Raw genomic sequence first — 21,543 nt, 5'->3', positions numbered from 1 at the left:
GGTGATTCAGGACTAGAGCCTATTCTGATGTGTCTGAGTCCAATCCCAGAAAGTTGTCTCGAGATGATTTGTTGTGCATGCCAGAAGCAATGCAAGACTCGACGCTGCAAATGTCACTATTCAGAGTTGAGGTGCACATCAATGTGTGCCCGTCAGCAACAGAGTGATGATTTGACCCCTTGTATGAATTTGATGTAGTTTGGCAAAACAACATGTGTGACATTCCTGAATGTTTGTGCTTCATGGCCATGTATACTTTATTTTAGAATAAATGGTTGTATGAAACATTGTCTTATTAAAACCATTTCCCATTTTATAGTGTCCAATTTCAATATCAGTTTGAATGTCACTTTCAATATGTCGCAAACCATAATATAGACGAGACGGATTTATGAAAAAGGCCATGTATAAGCTTCTAGGTGCATTTTGGGATAAAAGTTGTAAAGTTAAAGTAAAAGAGCTGCATGTATATACATGATATATAAATGCTTGTTCAAAGAAATTGTCCAAAAACGGTAATTTGGCAGCCATTTTGTTTATGCTAATTAGAAGGTCAAAAACTCAAAATTCGGCTTGGGAACTGGGTTAATAAAATTCAGCATACCCTAATTATGTTAAAAAGTGAGGTTCCCAACTTTTACCCAAAAATGCACCTAGCCTTCACATTTCTCAGAAATCCGTCTAGTCTATGCTAAAGTTAGCAATAGCTGATTCCCAGATGAAATGTATTTTTTCTGCATTGTAATCATGCAATGTATCATGGAGAGGGTTTTATGCTTCCATAGGGAGCAGGTGAGTGTGTTGCACTGTCTTCGCTTCGACCATATGAGCACTCTAATATAAGCCTGGGGAATGGCATTCCACGTCCGAAACAGATAATGTTCCAGCTCATCGAGGGTCTGAGGCTGTCTTTGCAAGGTTCAAACGCAACAATCTGATATCCCAGAGTGTTCAATTGGATTTGAATCTGGTGAGATGGCAGGTCAGGGTGTCCTGACATTAACGTTGGCATTCACAAGAACATTCCTTGTCCAAATGGCCCTATGAGCAGGAGCCCTGAAAAAACGAGGTGTGTGTTTGTGTATGTGCATGCGCATAAGATACAATTGTAAGGAATATAAATGAAAAAACGAGATGTGTGTGTGTGTGTGTGTGTATATATGTGTGTGTGTTTGACTTGTACGCACTCCTTAACCGCTGGACAGAATGAGTTGAAATGTGGTGGTTTCTTTTACTTGGGGTGTGCCCGGGTGAAGGTATTGGATTAAAAATAAAATCAAATCATGGTCGTGGGGGTTCTGAAGGTGGGTGGATGGGATGATGCAAATTTGTATCATCCAGTGACACACACAGTGGGAGAGTGTATTACAAGTCCCAGTGGTTTACAGTATTATAATAGTATCTCTGCATGAAAACCTCACAGATTCGAAAACTACTTGGCCAATACGTGCTCTGTATTTTATGCCCTCCTAACCTGCTGGACGAAACAAGTTGTAATGTGGTGATTGTACTCGGGGTGTGCATGGGAACATTCTACTATGTTGGGATGGCCACCTCCAACTTAACTTTTTACTTTTAAGTTAAAGTGAGGAATTATCATAAAAAGTGGGTGAATTATCATACATGCTAATGCATTCCTGCACCACTGAATGCTGGACAGAATAACTTAAAAACTGGATGTTATAGTTAAAAAAAAATAAAAAATAAAAAAATCTAACTTCCAGAAGTTGTGCAATGCAAAACAAATTCCCATTGCAAGACAGACTAGAGACAAAAAAAATAAGAAGAAAATTGTGTGTAATGGACAGGTTACACCTGTGGTATGATTGAAATGGCCTGACAGAAGTCTTTGTTTTTTTTGTTACTAGTACACCCACTCCCTTTGGGAGTGGCAGGATGGGTCATGTTATTATTCTCTTTGGGGTATATAGATTACAGTAGATCTAGACTCTGGTCCATTAGTCCTCCCGTTCAGTTTTGTGTTAAACAGCAGTAGCGAATGTTTAAAAAGGTAATCATATAATATTTTTACTTCTGGTATTGACTGATTTATAATACTGATTTATAATTTTTTTACTTCTGATTTATAATTTTTTTACTTGTATAGACTTGCCCCATGGAACAGTACAATAAGCTATTTACATGGTGTTTGTCCAAGGAGGAAAAACCTCTTGGGGAGGGAGGATATTATTAGTATTAATATTGCTTTGTAATAAGATTAATATTATGCTATTATCATTTGTTTTGTTTTTACTTTTGTGATTAGAAACAGACTTGGAAAAATGCCATGATTACCTATCTTAACACAGATATGCACCTCAACATAGATTTCACCCGAGGAGGAAAATTCCCTTGGAGATGGGGGCAGAGGGGGGGGGGGGGGGCGGGTGCGACTGAAGTCACTACAATCTCTGTCGTGTAATCCTTAGTCCCGCTGTCAAGTTTGATTGACATTGGATAAGTAACGACCAAATGCATTGCCTATTTTAGACAGACAGAGAATTTAGACAGAGAATTTTACAGACATTTAGACATTTTACAGTCATGTCATTTAGACAGACATTTTAGACAGAGAATGTCCGAATGTATAGCAGACAGACACCAAATTGCATATTTTACTATGGTAACGACTCAATGTATCGCGGAGAGACAGATAGACACCAAATTGTGTATTTTAGTATGATAACATCCGAATGTATCGCAGACAGACATACAGACACCAAATTGCATATTTTAGTATGGTAATGACTGAATGTATCTCGGACAGATAGGCAGACAGACACCAAATTTCATATTTTAGTATGATAACATCCGAATGTATCGCAGACAGACACCAAATTGCACATTTTAGTATGATAACGTCTGAATGTATCGCAGACAGATAGATAGACACCAAATTGCATATTTTAGTATGATAACATCCAAATGTATCGCAGACAGACACCAAATTGCGCATTTTGGTATGATAACGTCCGAATGTATCACAGACAGACAGACAGACACCAAATTGCGTATTTCAGTATGGTAATGACCGAATGTATCGTGGACAGACACATTAAATTGCATATTTTAGTATAATAACAACCGCATGTATCGCGGACAGACACACCAAATTGCATATTTTAGTATAATAACAACCGCATGTATCGCGGACAGACACACCAAATTGCATATTTTAGTATGAAAACGACCGAATGTATTGCGGACAGACACACAATTGCGTATTTTAGTATGATAATGACCGAATGTATCAGACATATCAGAATATGTGTCAGACAGATATACACCAAATTGTGTATTTTTTGTAAGATGACCTGTTTCACTTTCCTCTCTTTAGCTTCCATGGATACTATCCAGACAACCATAATGGAAGCAAACACTGACCTCGGTACTTGCATTTAAACATAAAAAAACATTCTGCTTTCTGTCGGCCAAATTCTGCTGTAAAGAAAACCTCAGAGGGAGCCAGAGACAGAAATGAATCTTGCACAAGGACTGCTACACCTTGATCAGGTGAAATAAGAAGTTAAGCAAAGACTCTGGGAGTGGTTCTGGCAACATCAATAACATGCTGTGGCTCTACCAGCATGCATTGTGGAACACAATAGCGTCAAAACCCAAACTAAAATGAGAGAAACCATCCACATTGGCAGTGGTTAAAATGCCGTTGGCACCCTGCTAATTGTGAGAGAACCCTGTCGTGGAGCTGCCCATCTTTATGGGACAAGGCTTTGAACATCTTTCCGTCTGCTCTCTGCAAGAACCGAAGCACAATCGGTGTGCAACAGGGCAGCAGTTTGCACGGCATGGTATGCTTTGTGTGAAATGCCGATGGCCAAACGGCTAGGGTAATCATATAGAGGGAAGATGGCAGAGGTGGAGCGATGAAGAATGAAACAGCAGATTGCCTCGGGGTGCCGCAGAATCATCTTGACGTTTGAAAAGGCACTTGTCCAGACAAGGTGCTGTCAGTAGGTGTCATTGTGGACGACGTTTTGGAGGATTAGGGTAAAATTAAAGTGTACAAGGAGCCTTATAATGAATCAATAAGCAGGCATGTTTCAACCCAAGCATAAAGACACGATGATGGTATTATCATTTTGCAATTATCGTGACAAAGCATACAGTATATTGACAAACTGGTGAAGCAAACGCGACTGTAAACCTATTCAAACGCATTTGTGCACAATATGTCATCTAAACGTTAGCATTCAAATAACGATAACAGACAGACGGTTGTTAGGGTTAGGGTTAGGGTTAGGGTTAGGGTTAGGGTTAGGGTTAGGGTTAGGGTTAGAGTTAGGATTAGGATTAGGGTTAGGGTTAGGGTTAGGGTTAGGGTTAGGGTTAGGGTTAGGATTAGGATTAGGGTTAGGGTTAGGGTTAGAGTTAGGGTTAGGGTTAGGGTTAGGGTTAGGGTTAGGGTTAGGGTTAGGGTTAGGATTAGGGTTAGGGTTAGGGTTAGGATTAGGGTTAGGGTTAGGGTTAGGGTTAGGATTAGGGTTAGGGTTAGGGTTAGGGTTAGGGTTAGTTCAGCATCCATCATCGGCAGGAAAAAAGTACTGATTGGTGAAATTCTTAATAAAGGGCCATCTATTTAGTACGTATCCATGTTCATTCAAAGCTTTGAAAGGGGGATGAGGAGAGGAGGAATAAATTGATTGAATTTGAGAGGAGGAGAGCGTGTGTGGAGTAGGGAGAGAATGAAAAGCTGGGAGGACAATTAGTTACACAAAGTGATGTTCATGCATAATGGATGTTACACAGTTGTGTCTTCTGCTGTTCCGCATAACGGACTTTGACAGAATATTATTTTATCAATGATTGGATGTTGTAAAGGGAAGGCAAAGAGACGAGATGGAGGAAACGAGGGAAGTGGGAGCACCTGTGGGATGATCGATATAGCCCGACGGAGATCATGCAAACCCAGATCGGCGATGACGACATCATCGATGATAACACGGCCGCTCTCGAGTTCCGTGAGGCGGAAAAGTGCCGTGAGCAGCGAGCTTTTTCCTGCACCCGTACGGCCAACAATGCCCACCTGGAAAGCAGCAAAAAAAAAAAAAAAACAAGTAAAGAACACAAAGAACCTCTGACATGTAATCTCCCCTTTAAAAAAAAGCTGTCTTCTCATAAACAACAATAGTAAATAGAACTGCTGTCGGCTTACAAGCACTTTGCCACCCACATGGAGCCCCATTCATATGTTTTCTGGGGAAAATGGAGCCGAAATCCATCATCAGAAAAAACATTGAAAAAATAAAAAGCATTGTAGCAAAACTTAGACCGAGGGCCATTAAGTGAACCTATCAACTTAGATAAAGATCAATTTCTGAAGGCCATTTTACATCAAGGACCATCATTTCTATTCGTAGAATTGTGAAATGTAAGACCTCCATTATCACTCCACTATCACAGTAAATCCTAACTCATGGGGCATCCAATGATGTTATCCCATTTGATGAGAGTCAAACTTTGAGGGCCTACAGGCAAGACAAGAACATATCACCAAATATTTGTAATGATTATGAGCGAAGTTGAAGGCTGAATGGGAGTCGGAGGAAGAAGAGCGTTTCCAGGTCCGATATGCCATGTCCTTTGCAAGAATGGCTGCAGAGGAGGACTGGTTGAACCGGGATCCCACAACCCCTCTCCTTGGCAGCAGAGATAGGCTGGACTCTGCATCCAAAATTCCGGGAACTAGTGGCCACAAACTTGTTGGACTTTTCCATGTTTGTAATTAGTGATATATAAGAAAATGAAAGGAAATAGATTGTAAAGATACGGAGTGGAAGTGAGTAGAATTGAGTGTATTGTGCATGTGAGAACGATAAATTAAAGGTAGCCCGGTGACTTAGTTTGCGTGCGACAGAAAGCAAGACCAGCAATCCTGACATGGAGAGCAAGATGGTTTTGGGCACCATTTCAACGTCTTAAGTGAGGATGGTACTACCACCCTGGGCGGTTGCGGTCTACAACCTACTACCTATAAACTTGGTTTGGCAAAATGTGAACCCAGCTGAGCCATAATGAATGAACATGACTGATCACATGGTTTGGTGAAATGTCTACAGTGTTGTGTATTATAGACATTGACGTAGTTTGGAAAATTAAAAACTTTCGTTTCAATTCCCAATTTCCATGACATTTACAGCCTTTTTGTAAAAAGTGGGAAAACCATCATGCTTTCAAGGCCTTATGTTTGAGCGAAATATATTCCATTATTTTCAAGCATTTCCAGGCTACTGTTGCTAATCAAAATAAGTTAAAGAAACTACAAATGAACAATCAAATAACTGGCCAAATACAGCATTGGAATATCAGGAGGAACGCAAAAACACAAAGATGGAGTCATCAGGAGGAAATTGGATAGGATTCTGGTTTCCACTGCTTCTCCTCTACCCCCAAACACATCCAGGTGCAGTCAGGTAAACTCTACAAAAACTATTTGCAAGATTCATGGTGTGAAATGATTGGAATGCACACAGCAATTCACCAGCACGCAAATAAATACACAGGCCCTCTATTTATAATGAAGTTCCCCTTCCGGTCAACACTAGTGACACACTGCCACACTTAGATGTGTAAGCCGTGTAAGGTAGTACCTAAATGTTTACTTGCATGGTTGAGCATCTAATCTAATTACTGCATAATAAATGAATGACTGTTTTTGAACCTTCACATGTTCATTCTCCATCCCATGTAGGAATAGGAACATTGACTTCTGGACAAGCTATGTGTGGGGTTACGTAAAAATATGTTTTACATGACATCACAGTGGATATGCAGAGTCGGGGTTATGGTTTACAGCTAAACTTACAGGTTCATTCATTTGCATGCAGAATTATTGCTCAGGGCACAGAGATGCCTGAGATGGGTTCCCCATAAACCAGACATTCAAGGCCGGAGGAATTACATTTTGGCCAAGGCAGCAATACACAACGGCCTACTTTTTGAAAGGTGCTGTGGGACTTTCAATGTTCACACGTGATTGTGAGCAACTGGATCAACCAGGATAATCATTGATGCCCTTCCTGCAAAGCATCAGGAGTACCTTGTATTCTGCCTGAGAAACAAACCCAAACTAGAAAGAGCAATCAGAGATTGCAGACCCTCACCAGGACGTGTTTTCACTGGTTTTTAAGGCTTTTGTGTAAAAACAAATATGGCGGCTGAACCACGTGAGCGATAATGGCATCATTTTTTTTTTTCTCCACCAATTTATCCCTAGAATGATGCTCAAGAAATTTCATCTTGATCGGATGAAGTTTTGTACTTGTCGAATTATGACGTCATCATGGAGTGGCATCATCATTAACATATGTTATTCCACATGGAGATTTCTTTACAATGAGCCATGTCTCAATTTTTTCTATGCAGCGCTTTCCGAGATATAGAGGTGCAATTTTTTCCCGTTTTTTTCCAAGATGGCGGCCGACGAACCACGTGACCGATGACATCATTATATATTTTTTCTCCACCAATTTATCCCAAGATGACGCTCAAGAAATTTCTTCTTGATCGGATGAAGTTTTGTACTTGTCGAATTATGACGTCATAATGAAGGCACCTATGACATCATCATTAATATATTTCATTCCCCATGCAGAGTTCTTTACAATGAGTCATGTCTCAATTTTCTCTATGCAGCACTTTCGGAGATATAGAGGTGCAAACTTTTTCGGTTTTTCCAAAATGCCGCCCATACAACGTGACCTATGATGTCATATTTATCATTTAAAAAATTCTACAGGTGTAGTTGCACCTATGGTGAAAATTTCCTGTCAATCTGACCAACGGTTGCAGAGAAAATCATATTTATTCTGTGTGGACAAACAAACAAACAAACAAACTATAACGCCACTCAGTAGAGCGCATACTCCCGCCGTGGGTCAAGATGGAATAGTACGATTTCACAAAAGTTTGAGGGAGTAGTTCAGTGACAACACAAGACAAGACAACACAAGACAAACACTGCACAGATATATATTTAGAATATATAGAAGATAATGTTAAAAAAAAAACAAGGCAATTTCACTTACATTTTCGGATTCAGCGTTCAATTCCATACAGGTGAGTGTATTTTGAGGCATGTGTGACTTCAAATAAAATTATAAGCCAGGAAAAACGTTCGTTTCATTCCTTAGGGATACAACATGTAAAACTGGGCCAAACGTCAAAACAAAACTCGCTCATTTTAAGTCGTACAAGCTAATGCGACCACTCATTCTTCTGGGAAGAATCCCGTGCACATGCTGGTCACACTTATAAGTCACCTAAGTCTTTATAAGTTCATCAAATACTGACACCGCGATTGACATTCGCTGAGGTAAATGTTGATATCTCTTCTGAGGTAAGAAAAAAACCGAAAAAAAAAACAGTTTTAAAGCATTATACGTATGAAACGATACATTTTATGAAACGGGGAAACCTAATACACACTTTGGTGGTTTTAAAATGACAGAATATGTCTTTATCAGAATTTTTTTTTTTAACATTGAAGACGACGCTGCTAAAAAAATACACCGCTCTAACGCATAACCACGAGTTTAAACTACATTTACAACAAATATGAAAACTATTTTCATATCACAATGTTAAATATCGAATATATAGAAGATAATGTTAAAAAAAAAAATGAGCCCCATCTTCCAATGGTTATAAAATCCTTCAAAAAATTCCTGGATCCGGAATAATATCCTGAGCTTCACCAAAAAGTAATCAATTCTTCCTTATCCCAAGGGCAATCATCCCACCAACTTTCATCCAAATCCGTTCAGAACTTTTCCGGATATCTTGTTCACAAACACAAACACACGAACACACACACACACACACACACACACACACACACACACACACACACACACACACACACACACACACACACACACACACACACGGACAGGATCGAAAGCATTACTCCCTTGAGGGAGTAACAAACAGACAGACAAACAGAAAAATCACTCATAGAGTGACACTTGGCAAAACAGAACAAAGTAGAATGACAGAACTCAGTAGAGCATCCTTTTGACCTCACAAATAGTTGGTGGTTGGTTTCACTAAGCTGACATGAAAATCCTTTTCAAATTTCAAGTCAATCGGATGAAAATTGAGGATTTTAGTGATTTGAAAAAGGTGGTTGACCTTTGGCCTATGTTAACCTTATGACCTATGTTGATCTGAAAAATAGTTGGTGGTTGAATTCAGTCAGCTGATATGAAAATCGTATTCAAATTTCAAGTCAATTGGATGAAAATTGAGGATTGTAGAAATTACAAAAAAGTAGTTGACCTTTGGCCTGTGTTGACCTTATGACCTATGTGGATCTGAACAATAGTTGGTGGTTGAATTCAGTTAGCTGATATGAAAATCCTATTCAAATTTCAAGTCAATCGGATGAAAATTGAGGATTTTAGAAATTTGAAAAAGGTGCTTGACCTTTGGCCTATGTTGACCTTGTGACCTATATTGATAAAAAAAACAGTTGGTGGTTGAATTCAGTTCGCTGATATGAAAATCCTATTCAATTCTCAAGTCAACAACAACAAACAACAACATGCATTTTAAGGCAATTTTCCCTGCTAGAGCGGGGGTTAGCCTTGCGGTCCCCATGACGATGTTCTCCATTTTGCCCTATTTTCTGCATCTCCCACTGTTAACCCCCCTGCCCGCATTTCTTCTTCGACCATCTTTAGCCAAGTCTTTCTCGGTCTTCCCCGTCCTCTACTTCCTTCTACATTCATTTCCATTACTCTTCACAACCAGTCACTTTCATCCTTCTTCAACACATGACCAAACCATCTCAACCTGTTTCTCTTCACAGCATCCATCACAGGCTCTATTCCCATCATCTTTCGCAATTCATCATTTGTCTTCCTCTCTCTCAACGATACTCCACACATCCACCGAACCATTCGCATTTCCACCCTTTCCAGCCTTCGTTGCTGCTCTACGTTCATTACCCATGTCTCGCTCCCATAAATCACAACACTTCTCACACATGCAGCATACACCACCTTTCCCTTCAGCTTCAACGACACTCCCCTCCTCGTCAGCACGCCACTCAGTTCCCGAAACCTCTTCCATGCACATCTCACTCGAGCAACCGTTGCCGAGTCTGATCCACCTTCTCCATTCAGCATGTCTCCTAGGTAACAAAATGTTTTCACACCTTCCAGCTTCACGCCATCTCCAAGATCCAACTCAATATTTCCTCCATCTGCAGCTCCCTCTGTGCACACCTTACACTTGAATGTAGCTGCCACACTGGTTAATGACCCTCTCAAACCACTACATTTTTGATGAACCCACTCAGTGCACATTGGACATTGAATGGAATTCACTCCGACACCCTTCCTGCACACAGCATACGGCCACTTCCCAGTTCTTTCCACCTCACCACATGCTTTACCACTTGCCATCACCTTCGTTTTTCCGATATTCACCTTCAGACCTTTTGTCTCCATACATTCCTTCCACTTGTTCATCTTCTCCTTCAGTCCATCCATACTTTCTGCAATCAACACCAGATCATCTGCATACAACAACTCCCACGGTAAACCCTCTTTTACGTTCTGAGCCAGCACCTCCATGACAGCTACAAATAGTAGTGGACTTAGTACCGACCCCTGATGCACTCCCACCTTCACCTCAAACTCACCACTGTTCCCGTCCTTCGTCCTTACAGCTGTGCGCGCTCTTTTGTACATTGCCATCACTACTCTGATCAACCATTCCTCCACTCCTAACTTCCTCAATGCCCATGTCACTACTTCACGTGGAACCCTATCAAATGCTTTCTCCAGATCAACAAACCCAAGAAACAACTTCTTCCTCTTCTCCATATACTTCTCCTGCAACTGCCTCACAATAAAAAGCGTGTCTGTCGTTCCTCTTCCTGGCATAAATCCAAACTGCATTTCGTCAATCTTCACTTTCTTCCTTATCTTCCTCTCCAACACCCTTTCCAATACCTTCATTCCATGCTCCAATAACTTTATCGTTCGATACGAGCCACAGTCCAGAGGGTCACCTTCCCCTTGTATAGAGGGACGAGGGTACTCATTTTCCAATCCACTGGAATGCGGCCTTCTTTCACCACCAGATTGCAGATCTCTGTCATTCTCTTCACACCCCAATTTCCCGCTGCCTTCAACATATCTCCCACAACTCCCGTCGGCCCTCCCGCTTTTCTACTCTTCATTGCTTTTATCGCTTCCTCAACTTCCTTCTCGGTTATCTTCTCTGCCGGTCCTAAAACTGGGTTACTCTCTATGTTGCCATCTCATTCATTCTCTGCATTCAACAGTATTTCCATATATCTCTTCCATCTTCTTTTAATTCCATCTGGGTCCACAACGATTTGTCCCACTTCATCCTTCAAGCAACTCACCCCCATCACATCACACCTCTCTTTCGCTATCTGCTTTGCAATCCTGAATACCGCTCTCTGACCCTCTTCCAAATCCAAGCGTTCTCCGAACATTTTCCTACATGCCTCCTGCGCCTTTGCTACCTCTTTTTTGCAGCCTTCTTGGCTGCCTTATTACTTTCATGCTCTGCCTTTTCTGCCCCCATACCCTTCGCCTTCTGCCACTCCTTGAACTTCTTCCTCTTCTCATCAATCTTCTTTCCAACTTCATCATCCCACCACCATGTTTCTGAGTGCCTCGGTGGTCCTTTTGTCCATCCACATACCTCACCAACGGCTCCCAACAGACTATCTTTCATTGACATCCAACCACTTCCAAGCTCAACCACATCAGCCTCTACCATATTCAGCCTCTCTTTTAATGCCTCCCTCACTGTCACCTCTTTCAACCTCCACACCTTCATTCTCGGTTGGTACTTCACCCGCCGAGCTCTCCTCGCACCTTTCACCCTTATGTCGCAGACAACCAAGTGGTGCTGTGAAACAGCCTCCTCCCCCAGGAGCACCTTTGTGTCCCCGACGTGCCCCCTATCTCACCTATGCACCAGCAGGTAGTCAACGGTTGTCGTCGACCCACCTGACGTATATTGTACAAGCTTATTATCCTCTTTCTGGAACTGAGTATTACAAATCAACAAATCAGCTCCATCAGCAAACTCCAAAATCCTTTCACCTTCTCCATTTCTCACACCATATCCGTAACCCCCATGAACTCCCTCAAAACCGGCCATACTCCTTCCCACATGTCCATTTAGGTCTCCTCCTACCACAACAACTTCCTCATCTTCCACGTTTTCCATCAGCTTCTCTATAGCACACCATAACTTGTCCTTCTCTTCATCGCTCCGACCAACCTGCGGAGCATATCCCGAGATGACGTTCACCAAGAGCTTTCCAATCATCATTTTCACCATCATCAACCTTTCACTCACTCTAGTCACACTCACCACACTGTCTACAAACTCCTCAGAAAACAGGACACCAACACCATTCACGCCTTCTGGGCACCCTTGCCACACAAACTTGTATTTCTGTCCCTGCCTACCCTTCACCATTCTCACACCACTTCCCTTCCATCTCGTCTCCTGCACACAACATATGTCCACTCTTCTTGTGACCAATACTTCCACCACTTCTCCTGATGTCCCTGTCATTGTCCCTACATTCCATGTCCCAAACCTCAGAAACCGATCTCCACGTCGGGCATCAAACGTTTCGTCGTCATAAATGGAATGATTTCCACCCTTGCTTCGATCGGGTTCCCCACCTTGAGTTTTGACGAGAGGGAGTGGGGTCCCCCACGGGGTACTTCGGGCTGTACCCTGCCCATATGTACTGTAGTTGTAATTGTCATGGTTCTCTTTTTGAGGCAATGTTTTTATGGCCGGATGCCCTTCCTGACGCCAACCCTTTTAGTCGCCTCTTACTACACGCAGGGATCCACAACGGATCCTATTCTAAACGCAACGCAACGGTACCTATTCTAAACCGGGGTACACACCGGGTATTGTCAATTTTCCGCGATCAAGATCAATAATCCGCGATCAATTTTCAACTCAATCGGATGAAAATTGAGGATTTTAGAAATTTGAAAAAAGTGGTTGACGTTTTGGCCTATGTTGATCTCAGAAATAGTTCGTGGTTGAATTAAGTTCGCTGATATGAAAATCCCAATCAAATTCCAAGTCAATCGGATGAAAATTGAGGATTTTAGAAATTGGAAATTGTTGTTGACCTTTGGCCTATGTTGACCTTTTGGCCTATGTTGATTTCAAAAATAGTTGGTGGTTGAATTGAGTTAGTCGATATGTAAATCCTATTCAAATTTCAAGTTAATTGGATGAAAATTGAGGATTTTAGAAATTCGAAAAAAAGTGGTTGACCTTTCGCCTATGTTGACCTTTTGACCTAAAAAAATATATATATAGGATTTTGTCGGACCACGAACTCTACCATTTGGTGAAGTTTCGTGAAGATCGGTTTAGAATGGTAATGTGATGGCTCTAAAGATTAGTACAGTATTCCATCAGCTTGACTGACAGGTAAAAATAATGTCACATTGACGTCCCCTTCCCCCACCCCTCCCACTTCCCACATAAAAGCATTTTATCCACTGGCTGACAAAAGGTGCCAATGCAGGGACTCTATCCCAAGGATGACCAATGCGATACTCTAACCACAAACCGCTAGTGAGTGGTGTTCTACTGATCAGTGCTTCTGCGTTATCTAAACTGCACCGGATATCAATCAGGGTCCAGTTTATATCCTCTGGGGAAGGCCATTGTCGTCGAAACAAGGAGGCGGATTGTGGAGCAGGCACACACAATCTTATGGGAAAAGGATTTATTGAATAAAAGGGACATGGGCACAATGAACATCTCTGGACGGATCCAACAGACGAGAGACAGACAATAAAAACCACCTTTAGAGGCCATTTTTCCCCGCAAGCGGGGGTTGGCCTTTTTCGGGAACCGTGGTTGTTGTTGTTTTTTGGTCCCCTTTTTGAAGCAATGTTTTACGGCCGGATGCCCTTCCTGACGCCAACCCTTTTTGCCACCTTTAGCGACAAACAGAGAGACAGACAATCAAGGACGTTAATTAATAAACAAAGACATCCTTATGTTTCTATAAAAATGTATGGGCCTGGGCATGCACATTCACACACAAACCAGGCAAGGGGTTTTAAAAGGGTCAAATTTCTCTGATGGAAGAGCATGGAGAGCAGAGCAGGCGCGCACGGGGAAGGATCATGGTACAGCGGAGCGTCCCAGCCAAAAGAGCTCCACACCACTCTTTTTTTCCAAGGTGAAAAATAGATAAAATGATGCACATTAGGTTCTCAAATAGTCCCCCCTTACCTCATTCCCATTCCCAAATACTCTTGTCCCTCACACGACATTGCACGGCCACTAAAATGGCAGCCTCCATGTTTGGTCCAATCAGGACATGGCCCGCATCTCCAGGCAATTGTTGTGCTTCTACTTGTCAGCGGGTTTAGCCAATAGTACGCCATATTGTAGCAGCAGTCTGAGGGTCCTCCCGGAGGCCTCACCCGAGGTGATGGCATTGATGGCACAGGCGGTGACATCACATCCTCGGGACCTCGCAGACGTTGGCAGGAGATGGGAGAAGGGAGCGAACTTTATCGTGCCGCATGATGGGATGACGTCATATTAATGACCCTCTCGGAAATCCCTTCCCTATACCTTGCCTGGCCCTTGCTGGTTCAATAGGAAGGACAGATCAATAGGAACACAAAAAAACAGGACGACTTAACCTGAACACGATGTCCTTGCTAAAGGTAAAAAAGATCTATCCTATGTAAGCACATGGTCCATGCTAAGGCCTTACACTTTGATAACTACCCTGTACCCCACACACATAACAACACATCATTGACATATGAGGCGGCCATTGGTGTGAAATCAGATTTTTCTTCTTCATTACTCCCTAATGGGATTTTTCTATCTACCTAGGAAAGAACAGTATCAATGAATCCATTGTGCTAATCATAGTTTCACATTTCTTGCTTCTTGTATAGCCCATGCTGCAAGGTCCGTCAGGACAGCTTTATCAGTGTTTGGCCGGAGAGTCAGGAGGCGATATCTATCATTTGGCCAGGCTACAGGCCAAAAACGTTGATCATTTTCAAAGGATCACAAAGGCAACATCACAAGTCCTTATGATAATTTGAAACTTGGACGTTCACAAGTCGGCGCTCGCACCTGGAACGTTGATGCGAGCAGACATGATGGCAAACGTATCTTCCACTTCAAAGGTCAGCATGACGTATGATGCAACAACCTCTATGCAGATCACCAGAGTGATAGTTTGAATACTTGGGTGCAACTCAATAAGAAACTTGCATCACCACTGGCAGGATTGTTCACGATGGTGCTACGGGCTCATATTCGCCAACAAACAGTGCCCTCTGCTGACACGCTCATAGAGGTGCGGCTGCGATGCTCTGTGCTGCTCCTTTGGGTAGCACGGTACTACCCTGTGGAGACCTCGAAGAAGAAGAGCACTCAACTTCAGCACAAAAACTGACAAACCCGTTTTGTGTATTGCTTTTTCTCCAGATGAAGCACCCAATGCAAATAGTCCAAGATAAATAAATAAATACGTCATAGGTGGCGTTGCGGGATGGGCTAGAGGTATGCGCACTCACCTCAAAGCTGTCGAGCATGGGTTCGGATCTTGGCCCAGTTTTCAACTGTCATCCCAGTGTTTCACAGGCAGGGTCATTCATCATTGTGTGCACCAACCGTCGGATGGACATCAAACTGGACGTCTGCCGGTATTAGTTAGTGGATGTTAAATATCCCAAGGTGTTATTTGCGAAGATTAGATGAGCTATTGCCGGCACCATGGCTAAATTACAAACTCCTGCCCTAACCTGAGTCAAATGTGAGGCCTTGCCAGCCGGTTCGTGAAAGACCTGGACCAAAACTTCACCCGGCCAACCCCACAATATCGTGGGAATAACTGGGGTCGTTAAAGAAGAAGTATTTGGAGGTACTTTGTCGAACAATACATCATCCCATTTTTGTAAGGAGCTCTCAACTCATACAGCACGTAGGATTGGCCCAAATGTTTCACGAACCGGTTGACTAGACCAAATGTTCCAGCTGGTTTGGAGCAGGAATTTGAAACTTGGCGAGAATACTGGCGATGACTAGTGGAATCTGTCAAAAGACAGAGTGGGAAGATTAACATCCACCTGGAATCAATGCTAGCAGATGGAATACCAGCTCTCCCATCTGACTGAAGCGAGACCAATTCATGCAACACCTTGCCTACAAAATACCAATTGAACAGTTTATAGTTGGTTTGAAGATCCAAGATACGGACGATTTGAAGATCCAACACGGACGAGACAGCCCAAAGACAGCCATGATTCACCGCTGTGTCATCCTATGGACGTTGTTAGACTCACAAGTTATTCACATCAATAACCACACAGCAAAGTACACAGACACCTTTCAAACGACAACATGGAAAACCTAAAACTTCCATACTTCATAATAGCATTGCGTAAGATGCAGCAAAAACAAGACCAAAAGTCTAACAGCGGCATAGCCGGGCTTGTAAAATATTACAAGCGTTACGCCTATGTCCCCCGTCGGGGAAGTGATGTGAGTTGACAAAGTGGAAGACGCAGAAAACATGCTATGATATGATATTTCGCTCACAAGGTTCAGACATACATGGAGGTGGCCATCTTGGATTTTGACGTGGCGACCCAATTTTCAATAGGTTTCTTCCTTATGCCTAGATACACCCACACACCAGATTAGAAGTTGGTACTTCGCTTATTTTTCAAGATATTTCGATCACAAGGTTCAGACATATATATGGTGGCGGCCATCTTGGATTTTGACGTGGCGACCCAATTTTCAATAGGGTTCTTCCTTATGCCGAGATACACCCACACACCAGATTAGAAGTTGGTACTTCGCTTATTTTTCAAGATATTTCGCTCACAAGGTTCAGACATATATATGGTGGCGGCTATCTTGGATTTTGACGTGGCGACCCAATTTTCAATAGGTTTCTTCCTTATGCCTAGATACACCCACATACCAGATTAGAAGTTGGTACTTCTCTTATTTTTCAAGATATTTCGATCACAAGGTTCAGACATATATATGGTGGCGGCCATCTTGGATTTTGACGTGGCGACCCAATTTTCAATAGGTTTCTTCCTTATGCCTAGATACACCCACACACCAGATTAGAAGTTGGTACTTCGCTTATTTTTCAAGATATTTAGCTCACAAGGTTCAGACATATATATGGTGGCGGCCATCTTGGATTTTGACGTGGCGACCCAATTTTCAATAGGGTTCTTCCTTATGCCGAGATACACCCACACACCAGATTAGAAGTTGGTACTTCGCTTATTTTTCAAGATATTTCGATCACAAGGTTCAGACATATATATGGTGGCGGCCATCTTGGATTTTGACGTGGCGACCCAATTTTCAATAGGGTTCTTCCTTATGCCGAGATACACCCACACACCAGATTAGAAGTTGGTAGTTCGTTTATTTTTCAAGATATTTCGCTCACAAGGTTCAGACATATATATGGTGGCGGCTATCTTGGATTTTGACGTGGCGACCCAATTTTCAATAGGTTTCTTCCTTATGCCTAGATACACCCACATACCAGATTAGAAGTTGGTACTTCTCTTATTTTTCAAGATATTTCGATCACAAGGTTCAGACATATATATGGTGGCGGCCATCTTGGATTTTGACGTGGCGACCCAATTTTCATTAGGGTTCTTCCTTATGCCTAGATACACCCACACACCAGATTAGAAGTTGGTACTTCGCTTATTTTTCAAGATATTTAGCTCACAAGGTTCAGACATATATATGGTGGCGGCCATCTTGGATTTTGACGTGGCGAGCCAATTTTCAATAGCGTTCTTCCTTATGCCTAGATACACCGACACACCAGATTAGAAGTTGGTACTTCGCTTATTTTTCAAGATATTTAGCTCACAAGGTTCAGACATATATATGGTGGCGGCCATCTTGGATTTTGACGTGGCGAGCCAATTTTCAATAGCGTTCTTCCTTATGCCTAGATACACCCACACACCAGATTAGAAGTTGGTACTTCGTTTATTTTTCAAGATATTTAGCTCACAAGGTTCAGACATATATATGGTGGCGGCCATCTTGGATTTTGACATGGCGACCCAATTTTCAATAGCGTTCTTCCTTGTGCCGAGATACACCCACACACCAGATTAGAAGTTGGTACTTCGCTTATTTTTCAAGATATTCCGCTCACAAGGTTCAGACATACATGGCGGCGGCCATCTTGGATTTTGACGTGGCGACCCAATTTTCAATAGGGTTCTTTCTTGTGCCTAGATACACCCACACACCAGATTAGAAGTGGATACTTCGCTTATTTTTCAAGATATTCTACTCACAAGGTTCATACATACATGGCATTAGACATACATGGCGGCGGCCATCTTGGATTTTGATGTGGGTTGCACCCTCACACCAAATTCGAATGCGGTCCTTCGCTTACGCACGCACGCATGCATGCATGCACGCACGGACGGATGGACGGACGGATACACGGACGGAGGGGAAAACCATAGTCCCCCTTTCGCGGTGCGACGGGGGACAATAAACCACAAACACATATGATTAGCTTTTTAAACAGTCGCTGATGCTGTTTATAAGATTAAACAAAGAAATTTGGAGGAATCTCAACATCCATGAGGTAAGTTTTACTTACAGAACCGAGCGAAGATCTACTGTAATCTATATACCCCACAAGGGCTGGAGGTGTGCTCATTTACCAAGCAGCTAGCTAGCGCTTGCCAAGCCAGCCATTCCTTAAGGGTTTTGAATGGAATGCTTGCTCGAATGCTTAAACCACTTGGCATTCTCTCCACAAGAAACTTGGTAAATGAACACTCACCCAATGTTCTTGAGACCCGACCATAGATCGACTGTAATCTATATACCGCAAAGAGGAATGACCTTTCCTGCCGAACTGAAAGTGAGCGGGTGTTTACGCCGTGATGACATCATATAGGTAATGACGTAGCATGACGGCTGGACACATAACCTCCGCTACTTTAATATATACAAGATATTTATTTAACCTGCAGTAACGTTGCAGTCACTACAAAGGGATTAGTGTTACAATTAGATTTACTATAATAATGTTACATTATTATTACAAAAATTATATTATTTTTTAAAAACCGAGATGAATTCCTTACTTCCGCTTTTACACCGCTTCAATCCATCAATGTTACATTCACGACATTGGGATTAAAGTGTTATGGTAATATTTACTATAATATTATTATTATTACGAAAACGATACCACTGAAATGATACCACTGTATTAAGAAACCTGGGCTTAATTTGTCCGAAGTGGAAAGTGAGTCATAAACGCCTATGTCCTTATACGTACCGTATTGTTGGAAGAGACGTAACGCCGATGCTTTTGATATTTGAGGGGTCATTTTAACAATCGGTTTGTTTGTTTCACACTGAATGAAAACCGTAAAGGTAGAGCATGGCGATTGTGATATATGACAGGTTCGCCAATATGTTTCGGCTTGAACGGCATATAAATCAAAATGGCGGTGCGTGGAGAGTCAGCCGCAGCAAGGCCGTAATGACATCAGACGTAATCACATCACCCTGTCATGTGACCAGATTCTCAGCTCTGATTAGTATACGTTTGAGGGGACATACATACATACACAAGTTAATAATAAAAAATTAGGCGAAATTAAAAAGGCAATGTAGGGATGACAAACTACAGTCTAAAAAGGTCCTAAACAAGATAGGGATGATGTTGGTTTAGACTTGGAGAGTAGCTAACAGTATTGCCATCACATAACAATCCCTACATCACTGCCTCCAGACTATTGTCTCGGGTTAGGCCGAGCTAAAAGTATTAGAAGCTCCTATGTATCATTTCTGCACAAGTATAAGAAGCTCCTACATAATTTCAGGGACATCATGCAGCTTCAGTTGTCTTTCCTACTATTCTTTTTTACCAACTTAGAGTAACCAATCACAACAAACACAAACAACATGCATTTTAAAGGCCATTTTCCCTGCTAGAGCGGGGGTAGCCTTGCGGTCCCCATGACAATCTTCTCCATTTTGCCCTATTTTCTGAATCTCCCCTTGTTAATCCCCTTGCCCGCATTTCTTCTTCCACCATCTTTAGCCAAGTCTTTCTCGGTCTTCCCCGTTCTCTAGTTCCTTCTACATTCATTTCCATCACTCTTCTCAACCAGTCACTTTCATCCTTCCTCAACACATGACCAAACCATCTCAACCTGTTCCTCTTCACAGCATCAATCACAGGCTCTATTCCCATCATCTTCAACAATTCATTATTTGTCTTCCTCTCTCTCAACGATACTCCGCACATCCACCGAACCATTCGCATTTCCACCCTTTCCAGCCTTCGTTGCTGCTCTACGTTCATTACCCATGTCTCGCTCCCATAAATCACAACACTTCTCACACATGCAGCATACACCTTTCCCTTCAGCTTCAACGACACTCCCCTCATCATCAGCACAGAATAACCAATCACAAATGCAGATAATTATAGAATCCTGTTATAAGAGATATTCATGCAGTTTGTAAGAAGTTGATGATCATGTACTGAGATTATAACATTGTACTCGGGCTGCTAATTTGTGGAGTCTCAGTATGTGGCTATACCACAAGAGTAATCAAGCACTGTTGTAACCAGTGGAGTGTTTGTAGAAGCTTGAAGCAATATAATTGATGAAGTGTAAATGAGGCAGTGATGTCGGGTTTGTTATGCGATGGCAATACTGTTAGCTACTCTCTAAACCAACATCATCCCTATCTTGTTTAGGACCGTTTAGACTGTAGTTTGTCATCCCTACATTGCCCTTTTAATTTAGCATAAATTTTTTTATTAACTTGTTTCTGTAATTTTTTACAATGTGGAATAACACAATGGTACGGTACTCAGTGGATACCCAGTCTTGGAGCAAAAGTGCGGGAGATATCTTAGTCAGCAATGTCAAATACTGCACATGTGTTTCTATATGGTCTTACGTAACCCTGACTATCTTTCAACTCTGTCTTATTGCTCGTTTCTCAAAGAGTAATGTCTTCATCCAGCCTCAGGCAACACAATGACCTGCACTGAGAAATACCCAAAATAACTGATGTGGTTTCCCTTTAACCAATAGGGCGGGGACAGAGGGAAGGGGCGGAGCCTACATCAACAAGCGTTACGCCTCGGTCCCCCATCGGTGAAGTGATGTGAGTTGACAAAGTGGAAGACGCAAGGCGGCCATCGTGGATTTTGATGTGGCGACCCAATTTTCAATAGCGTTCTCCCTTATGGGTAGATACACCCACACACCAGATTAGAAGTTAGTAGTTCGTTTATTTTTCAAGATATTCTGCTCACAAGGTTCAGACATACATGGTGGTGGCCATCTTGGATTTTGACGTGGCGACCCAACTTTCAATAGCGTTCTTCCTTATGCGTAGATACACCCACACACCAGATTAAAAGTTAGTAGTTCGTTTATTTTTCAAGATATTTCG

General features: G+C 42.2%; 1 protein-coding gene across 1 annotated transcript in view; it reads right to left on the bottom strand.

Annotated features, from left to right (window-relative positions):
• Positions 1-21,543, bottom strand: part of ABCC4 (ATP binding cassette subfamily C member 4 (PEL blood group)) — a 157,296-nt gene that overhangs the window by 14,049 nt on the left and 121,704 nt on the right. Inside the window, exon 20 of the mRNA XM_078784419.1 lies at positions 4,886-5,044. Within this exon, the coding sequence (XP_078640545.1) occupies positions 4,886-5,044 (159 nt within the window). The remainder of the gene's footprint in view (positions 1-4,885; positions 5,045-21,543) is intronic.

The sequence above is a fragment of the Myxine glutinosa genome, chromosome 9 (assembly GCF_964187855.1).
Source record: "Myxine glutinosa chromosome 9, kmMyxGlut1.1, whole genome shotgun sequence".
Taxonomy (NCBI): domain Eukaryota; kingdom Metazoa; phylum Chordata; class Myxini; order Myxiniformes; family Myxinidae; genus Myxine; species Myxine glutinosa.
Note: the sequence above shows the minus strand (reverse complement) of the source record. Positions and strands in the feature narration are given on the sequence as shown.